At 32.3% G+C, this 9,171-nt stretch overlaps 1 protein-coding gene and 1 long non-coding RNA gene across 2 annotated transcripts; one reads left to right on the top strand and one right to left on the bottom strand.

Moving 5' to 3' along the window:
- Positions 1-212: 212 nt before the first annotated feature.
- On the top strand, positions 213-3,356 carry LOC130625770 (uncharacterized). Its single transcript, XM_057440871.1, has one exon. It carries the CDS (start codon positions 699-701, stop codon positions 1,767-1,769), a length of 1,071 nt encoding a protein of 356 aa, XP_057296854.1. The 5' UTR covers positions 213-698; the 3' UTR covers positions 1,770-3,356.
- Positions 3,357-7,670: 4,314 nt separating this feature from the next.
- Positions 7,671-9,149, bottom strand: LOC130626053 (uncharacterized). Its single transcript, XR_008981800.1, has 2 exons — positions 9,025-9,149; positions 7,671-7,997 (listed from the first exon to the last, which is right to left on the bottom strand). It is a non-coding gene; the product is annotated as an uncharacterized LOC130626053 (long non-coding RNA).
- Positions 9,150-9,171: the final 22 nt, after the last annotated feature.

Genomic DNA, 9,171 nt, shown 5'->3' with positions numbered 1-9,171 from the left:
AGTCAGATGCGAACATTTTACGCTTAAAGGCACATTGAGCCACTGCTTATAAAATAAGCTTACGCCACTTTATATTCACATCACGATGCATGTGATTTTTCTCTAACATCAAATAAAATAATCAAATAGCTTAAAATTCTCAGCCTTAAGTCCAGCACGTATTGTTTGGTTTATATGAAAAACAGAGCGTACGAATGATTTTGCAGTTTTTCCTTCCTTGCTAGCAACACTTTGCCCAGTTGGTTAGATCCTCTTCCAGCTAAGTATTTCGTGAGGACTTCTCAAACTTTCCCCAATCGTCTGCAAAATTACGTGTTAAATACAGGATTAAACACCACTAAACAAGAATTTCTATGTGTTTGCTTACGAGTAAATAAAAATTCCGCCTGATAATTTGGGTAACAAGTTGTTATTATAAGTCGTTATGATGAAAATATTATCTATAGTCTAAATGTTGGACTTTACACTTTTTTAACAACAGCTTTTAAGATTCAATATGCAAATTAGCATTCCTTTTGGAAGGCGGACAATGCGAGTATTGCAATAGTTTAAATTTTTTAAGGAGTTTGCAGTGGACACCCAGCTATCATTTTTAATTCCAAAAACGACATCTTTCGTATCACAAAGGAAATTTAGCGTAACAAGGGCTATAGACATTTTTATATTTATTTCTTTTTACCAGTTATTCAATCACCGGAATGAGCTCGGCCAGTTCGTGCAGTAATAATCATGGCAAAACTGTTCTGTCCTACTTCTCGGTCACCATATCAGCTGTACTTCTTGTTACCACGGCAACACTGAATGCACTTATATTATTGGTGTTCATTCGAAACAAGAAACTTCTACAGAAATCAGTATTCTATAAGCTGCTACTGAATATAACTATTGCAGATTTCCTGACAGCAATCGTCTCAGATACTGTTTCAGTCTATGGCCATGTCAAAGAAGCTTTACACAAAGCAATACTTCAACCAGACATATACATTACCCACTTTGGCTTGTTTGCAATCAATGGAGTGTCCATTTTGACAATGTCATTACTATGCATTGACCGGATCGTTGCACTGCTGAAACCACTCAAATATCGAAAAGGACTGAACGTTTGGCAATCCTCTTTAATGATATCATCAACTTGGATTTTATCGAATTTGCTAGTGATACCTTATTTTAAAATAGGCTACATAAGATATTTAGCAATCTTTTCTTATTTCACTGTGGTTATTACAGCTTTGAGTTTGGTTTTTGCAGCCATGGTTTACAAGAGATATTTCGGTTCATCCAAACTCCCAACGCACTCTGTAACTATGGAGGTGACAAAACCAGACAGAGCGGCGCGGTATTATCCGACAGAAGAAAAGATGGAGAATGTTGACATCAAACTTGATATTTACAACTCAAATGGAAGTATTCCACAAAATACCACACGAGATAGACAATGGAAACACAAACAGATGAAGTATGAAAACCCTACTGGTAACAGCACCGCATGCGTCGACCTGAGAAAACTGAGAGCTTCTTCACTGTCGGAACAACGAGTAAACAAATCGTTCATCATATTACTTGTCGTGTTTTTGGTAACGTACTCGCCGTCGGTTGTTATGACAGCATACATGAATTTGTGCCGAGATTGCAATTGTATGTTTATTCACACGTTACGAGATGTAACCTACTTATCGATTTTATCGAGTGCATTGTGGAGGCCGTTAAATTTTATTCTTCGTTTAAAAACGATAAATAAAGAAGTGAGAAATATACTGCGATGTACGTGAAGCATAAATTGCAGAGTTTTATACCGCACAGATCTGGACACTAGTAAAGTACTTTGCAGGGCAGAATTTGGGACCTTTACCTAAGCGCCAGCATAAGGCGAGGAAAACATGGCCAATACGTAATAAATCATGCAATCTTTAACTAATTTGATACATTAATAATATTTAGTACTGATAAAAACTAAAAACTTAGCAATGACGAAACAGCAGACCTGACTAAGCATTTTCGCTTCTTTTCGTACATATCAACCACTGCGAAATTAACCATAATTTTTTTTTAGACCATCAACCACGCAAAATACAAAAAGTTAATAATTTGGTCCTGCTATCTTTTTGCTAATGCCCAGACCTGTGCAGTGTTAAGTTTCAATACTACGAAAACCTTTTCTAGCATGGTTCTGTTGGCTGGATTGCTGTTACTTCTTTGAATACACAAGCGACAGAAATGAAAACAGACGAATTTAAAACAGAAATTCATATCATTTGATTAAGTGGAAGTCTTAGATTACTGCAACATGTCGGCTTGCTTTTATGTGAAACGATGAAGAATAACCTGTAGTGGAATATAATTTTGATCACCCAAAGAACTGCAGGTCTAATAAAAAAGGGTATTGGTAATGAAATTTAGGTTATAATAATAGCGGTTAGAAATATTTTAGCGGGAATGTTGTAAAACAAAAGACTTAAAAGCTAGTTGATTTTTTGATAACGGAAATTAAAATGGAGAAAAATTGTTGTTGCTGAATTATCGCAAATTAAAGTAATTGTTGTGTGTTCTTTGTCGAAGCAAAAGTAAGAAGCTGCTAAAGCCGATGATATCTTCCTTTTTATTTGGTTGAATTTTGTAAAAAGGTCCAAGTACTTTACATTGATTGTATTGCATTATTATTATTATACTAGATAAAAAGTCAAGTCGCCTTGTGTCATGCCATTTGTTCGGTATGTTCTGTTTTTGATATAGAGAACAAATAAAACAAGCCTACCACGGTAGTGGTATCACAATATAGGCCCAAATTAGTACCAAAAGGAAAAAATCTGCATTTTTTTTTACCAAAAAAGTGGCACAGTGAACAAATCTGAATAGATCGAAGAAACACAATTTCAAGTTTTAATTTCGTTTTCACCTCAATTTATTGCCAAAATTTGAGCCTTGAAATCAGTATTTTTCGTTAAATTTAAAATTGTTTTTGCTTTTCATTAATAGTGGCATTGCCTTTAGTCTTTTTTGTTGAGCTTTGACAACGGATTTGTTATAAAAATCAATTGCTTCTCTTGTCCACCAGATTCTCGCGGTCACTTTTTATTTAAAAGTTATTGGTTCTTGATACAATCTAAAACAAGAGGGTGACTGGGTGTGAAGTCTCGAATCTGTTTCCCCTTTTTTTGTTCAGATGCATACTTTTTGATAAGTACGGAACATGTTTTCATTTTAAGCTTAATTTTGACTCAAATATATTTGTCTTAAAAAATAAAAATTCTGATGCTTCTTTTGTTCATTGGGTAAATGTTTGTTAAAAACGGAATAGCTATCATTTTAGATAAATTTTGACCAAGAATGCATTTAGGTGTCAAAAAATGTTGAAATATTGACGTCATGTCTGGTGTGTTTTTTGGTCATTGTCTCAATGTTTGTCAAAAATTAAGCATTGTATTTTTACCAACCGTGACCGTAAGTAGAATTGTTGTTTGGGGTTATATCTTTTAGGACCACTTTTTCTCAGTAGTAGTAGCAGGGACGACAATACATACAGGTGCCTGTAGTGGAACTGTTATTCTTATTTTAACTAACTTCAAAACTAAAAAATATTAACGGATAGTTCTGTCAATAATCTTCCCAGAAAAGTTCAATTATAACTTGCTTTTCAGTTATTTTTTATTAATGTGTAAAGTATCAAGCAGATGTCTAGGCCATCAAAATGGCGGTGTATTTTTTGACTATCTCAAATAGTTGACATATCCACTTTACCGAAACTTACTTTAAAAGTTTGGATGTTGATTTTGATGGACAAGAATCATCAGGATTATTGTTGTCATCATTCAAACATGTAGTATTCTGTTATAGTAGTCTTTAACATGAAGCACACTCAATCAAAAATCAACCTCGTCCCAAGAGTTTTTTAGTTTTTTTTTACGTCGGTAGATGAATCCTTGTTCCCAGTGTATGTTACTTACAGCTAATCATGATGTTAAAATAGCATGGAAACAAGGTTGTATATGGAGACATCTTGATTGTTACAAGGGAACAACGAGAATACACAAAAAGTAGAAAGAGTTAAAAAGTTATGGTGAATGAAGGATTACCTGAGTTAATTAATTTTCTAAATAAATTCTACGGTTTAACAGTTTTTTTATACTTATTGAGAAGGATGACAGATAAGCCATAAAATGGTCGGGGAGTCGATAAGCGCTTTACTGAAATAATTAGTTTTTATGCGTGATTTTACTCCATGTCGTGTTTTAACGTGATAAAAAACAAGCTGATACACATTGGACATGAAATAATGCATCTCTCTAGTACAAGCAACGTCCTAAAATAAATAATATTTAGAAATGTCTAAAATGTATATAATTTAATTTCATTGTTTACCTAAACGTAACTTAATTCAATTAAATTTCGTGCTATCATTTTTCGCGCTCTTTTGTAAGTTTTGATTTCACAAAGTAAATCTCGGCAGTACTAAGTACAAGTCTCAGAAAACAATATTGATGTCAAATATAGTATAAAATCAATAAAATTTTGTTTTGAATTGATATTAAAAAGAAGCATAGAAAGACTGCAGAGCGATCAACAACAAAAAAAGGAAGGCGGTATATTGTAAAGTTAGAATCTCGTGCAGTTTACTTTTTGCGCGACTTTTCAAAACAAAAAAGCCTTATTTTTTCTCTTAAACATGTTTCTTTTATTAAAAAAAAAAGAAAACTGTAGTCATGTTTGAGAATGAATTCTCAAATTGAATGTTACGATAAAAAAACACGCAATTTTTTTTAAGAATTTACTTTATAAGCATATCAGGCTGGGATTTTAGGTTAACACAATAATGTTTAAAACTATAGGAAAATGAGAATAATAATGAACATGATTAGAATTTTTGTATACTATAAAAGCGTGTATTTCCCAAACGCAAAAAGGACAGAAATACATTTTCTTAAAGGTATTCTATACTAAATGTAATGTATTTCATTAACTGTTGTACCTAATATTGCGCCAATATATTGCCTATCTGTACCATGGGGTTTAAAAGAATTTCTTTCAAACCTGTCTGTAAAAATTTATTCATGTATTTTTATTAAAGTAACCAAATTTTAAATTCTTGACTGCTAGTTGAAAAGTTGCTTAACACAGAGAAACAGCTTAGATGTCAATAAACCTGCGAATAATTACCAGTTTTGTTGGATTTCAACAAATAATAATTCGGTATGGATAATAAGTGTTCCGTGAATGTGTATAAGAGATTTTGGAAGAAAAATCGGAATCTTTGAGCCTATTTAGTTGCTGATATGCAACATCAACTTCCTCCTAGCGTATAACATAAAGTTGCTTAGTAATTTTTTAGCACTTGTTTAATAACCAAATGCTTTTAAAATACATGTAGAGCTACTTAAAAACAAAAATACATTCATATAAAAAGAAAAGTACGCAAGTGTCATTTGATTTACTTTGATAAGATAATCTTGTTTGAAGCCTTACCTAAAAACTCATCTTATTTTAATCAAAGATTCTTGAATCCATGCGAACAATACAGAGCATGGATTCGAGAATAGCTATCGAAGCTTTCAAGTTTAGTATTTTATTGAAAAGTGCTGTTGCTCTGTACAAATAAATATAAATTTAACAAATATACGTTAACATATAGTGGAGACATATGGACTGCTACAAAGGAAAAAAAACAAACATGTAAAAACCGTTAGAAAGTTGTCGTGAATAAAAGATTGTCTGAGAATCTAAATCCGGTTTCTACTGATAAAGTATTTCATTTTTTCATTAATTAAGGAAAGATGGCGGATAAGCTATGAATGATGGAGGATTAGATAAAGGTTTTGTCAAGCTAATGAATTTTGAAAGTCGTACTACCCCATACTGTGCTTTTGACATGGTGAAGAAATAATTTGAACACAAAAAAATGGACAAATTTTTAATAGACTAGCTTTAGAAGACCTCGCATATCAACCTCGTTTAGTTGATGTCCGAAAAGATTCAAAATGCCATGGATGACACGAAATGTCAAACTCTATCTTTTGAAATAGATCTCTTAGAAAGAGAGTGTAATTCTTCATGTTTCAACATCATCTATTTTTTGAAATCCTTATCATTATCATCCGTATATCTACCTTCGTAAAAAATAAAAAAAAAAACATTTGGAGATAAAAAAGTTTCTAAATAATAAGTACATCTAGCCTCATCTGAAATTTAGATGTTCTTATAAAATAAAAACGTGTATTTATTTAATTTCTTGCAAGATATAAACACTTCATTTTAATTTCAAAAATTATTATCATATTTCATGCGTCAAGTTACGAGACAGGATGAACAATTTCCATCGCAGAGAGTGTTTTATGGCTTACGTTTACTCTTTTACGTAAGATTTACTACGAATCCTAGTAAGGGGTCCGTAACTGCGTACTTTAAAAAAACCGTAGCGAACAGATGTGGTGAGAAGCGGATGACTCAGGAATAAAACACAGCAGGTGAAATTTCCGCACTGGACAATGATGACTAAATAAAAATTGTGGCAATTATGAAATAAAATTATTCTCGTCCGCAGACTTCTTTTTTAGGTTAACCAAACGTGCAGACGCTGGTTTTTAGTTGAAGGGGCAGGATTGCAACATCTATAGACTTTCTTTTCGTATTAAATGACAAAGCAGTCCTCGATGGTTAAATTCTAGTGAGCAGAGATTTTTTAGATTGATAAAGTGCGCTCGCAATTTTAGGAATACATCATGAAATTTCCTCAAAAAAGTTTAAGATATACAAATAATTGCGTATGAAGCAATCAAGCTTTTCTTTAAGTTGACATTTTTCATTCTTGATAACTTTATCTGAGGGTGGGGTGGGGGTGGGAGATGGTTGCCTACTCTAAGCCGCCTAAATTGACTACGCCCTTATGTACTGTTATTCTTAAAGAACTCTGGGGGCGAGAATAATACAATCGCTCTTTGATGTTGTTGTATCCATAAAATATTAATCTAAAGGATTTATTAAAATATAAAAGTAATAAGTTGGGACATTTTTTTTGAATTTTTCTAAACAAATTAGAATCATAAAAGTTCTTTTTGGCAGGAGAACGGTGTAGTGTAAATGATGATAAAAGATTTACTTTAAAATTTAGAAAAATAACACGTGACTTAATACACTACCTCAGGTTATTCTTTTGACTTGAAATACGATAAAAATTTGATAAGATATCACCTATGACGTAAAGCGTACTTTTTGATGAGCCAACAATTTCATGCGTATTGAAAATTATCTTATTAAAATATACAGTTATTTACAAACCGTTTATCTTTGATGGACACATCAATTTCGTCCGAATGTGAAATCAGATGACAAACCCATTTTTTAATAGGCAAAACTATTTTTCTGGTTCAACCCTGGTATTGCTTAATAATATTTTCTCAAACTCAGGCTGTATTTTTGTTTACATGTGTGGCTCATTACGAAAACTCTAATCAGTAAAACTTTGAGCGGGAAAAGTATCTAATTATGTCAAAGTTCGTACTTGCTATACTCGTGACCTTTTGCGCTATGGAAGAAGAAAACGCAGTCAAATGAAAAAGCGGAAAAGAAGAGAGATACCGTGTTGGTTAAAAAAAAGTTTTTAATTTTCTGCTAGTAAAGAAAGCAACATAATCTCAGGACAATGTTAAGAATTTTTTCCCGCGAACTTGAATAACGCCTGGTTTGATGCTTTTCGATCTTTACTATGTTTTAAAAAAAGCATTTAAGTACAATCGACAGTAATGGTAAAATAACCAATAACGTTATATTTGAGATAAATAACTTTCGTGACATATTTGTTCGTATTTATATAAATTTGATGACAGTTTAGCATCGTCAGTTGACAGTTTAGCATACCAGAATGTGGAAACCAGGTTTGTGTATTTTAAAACCGTTAGACGGATGATGACATTGCATGTAACGGTCTTTAATTCAATTTAGCATGAATATAACAGTCTTTGTGTCTATTCATTTTATTGACCGACCTGTTCTTGTTATCATTCTTTTATCTAAATGAGCAATAAAACAACAGATTAAATATTCCACCGTTCCAATCCTCTTATTCAAGTCATGATTACACCGACTACTCTTCACCGCAGACATTCTCGATTGAGATGTAACTTAGGAAGGGCGGTTGGACGCATTTCTTGATATCGAGGAGCACGTGCCAGTTTGACCATTTAAAATTGCCAAACTAAGATTCGAGAATGTTGATTTTAATAATTCTGACGTCATAAACTATTCTTAACGCTTTTTTTTTATATAAACAATTTTATAACAACACAAGTCTTCAACTTGCTAAAAAATGAGAACAAAATAAAAACAGACAGCCTCAGGTCATATTTTACAGTTTCTTATAAAAAGTTCGTATGTGTACTTTCTGTCAAGTCAAACCTATCACCTTAAAATTAGCGCGCCAGCAATATTTAGTTACATTTATATAAGAATATTCTCTATAAGAATACTCAAGAGAAAACTAAACAAAAAATTAAGAATATGGTCATAATTTTGCTTGCATGGTTATGAACGTTTTTTTTTTTTTTTATTCTTTGTTTACTCATATAAACTTGTATCCTATCACTGATGTAAAATTTCTTTTCTCAGATTATCTTAAAATCAACCTCATCCCCTAAGCACTAGTGACTTGTAGATAGAGGCAGCAAACCTGGGGACAAGGATGTAAAAAATAGAATATGTCAAGATGATTTCTACCCTGTTATAGAAAGGAAAAACAATACTTTTGTAAAAAAAAAACCCGTCTTACTTCAATATTTTGACGAGAATTGTGGGAAAAACTTTTGTATAGAAATAGTTTGCTTTACATAATCCCAACTCTGATTATTTGGATGTTTTCCTAGATTTCAATCATTCAGTAAAACTTGGCATTAAAAAAGCTAGATTCGTTAAATGTAGCAAAAAATTTCATGGATATTATTACAAGAAACATTCAAATCATAAACTTCTTTCACGACTTAAAAACTAATCATTTTGCGTAGTTTTGACGCCATCTTAGTTAAAAAAAGAAGGTACGATTACCTGACTTTCCCATGCGCAGAGTGAATATTTTTTTACAACAACAAAGAACAATAAATCAATTATGTTTGGATGACTGGCAACTATCTTTCCCAAAAACAACATACGTCACAAAAAATGTGTCATCTGTGAAAGGACACAAAGAAAGAG

The sequence above is a fragment of the Hydractinia symbiolongicarpus genome, chromosome 14 (assembly GCF_029227915.1).
Source record: "Hydractinia symbiolongicarpus strain clone_291-10 chromosome 14, HSymV2.1, whole genome shotgun sequence".
In the NCBI taxonomy this organism is placed as follows: domain Eukaryota; kingdom Metazoa; phylum Cnidaria; class Hydrozoa; order Anthoathecata; family Hydractiniidae; genus Hydractinia; species Hydractinia symbiolongicarpus.
The sequence above is the reverse complement of the archived record's forward strand: the minus strand, read 5'-3'. Positions and strand labels throughout refer to the sequence as shown.

Bases quoted from the DNA above. Each gene is read 5' to 3' on its own strand.
- LOC130625770 (XM_057440871.1), top strand. From the start codon at position 699: ATGAGCTCGGCCAGTTCGTGCAGTAATAATCATGGCAAAACTGTTCTG.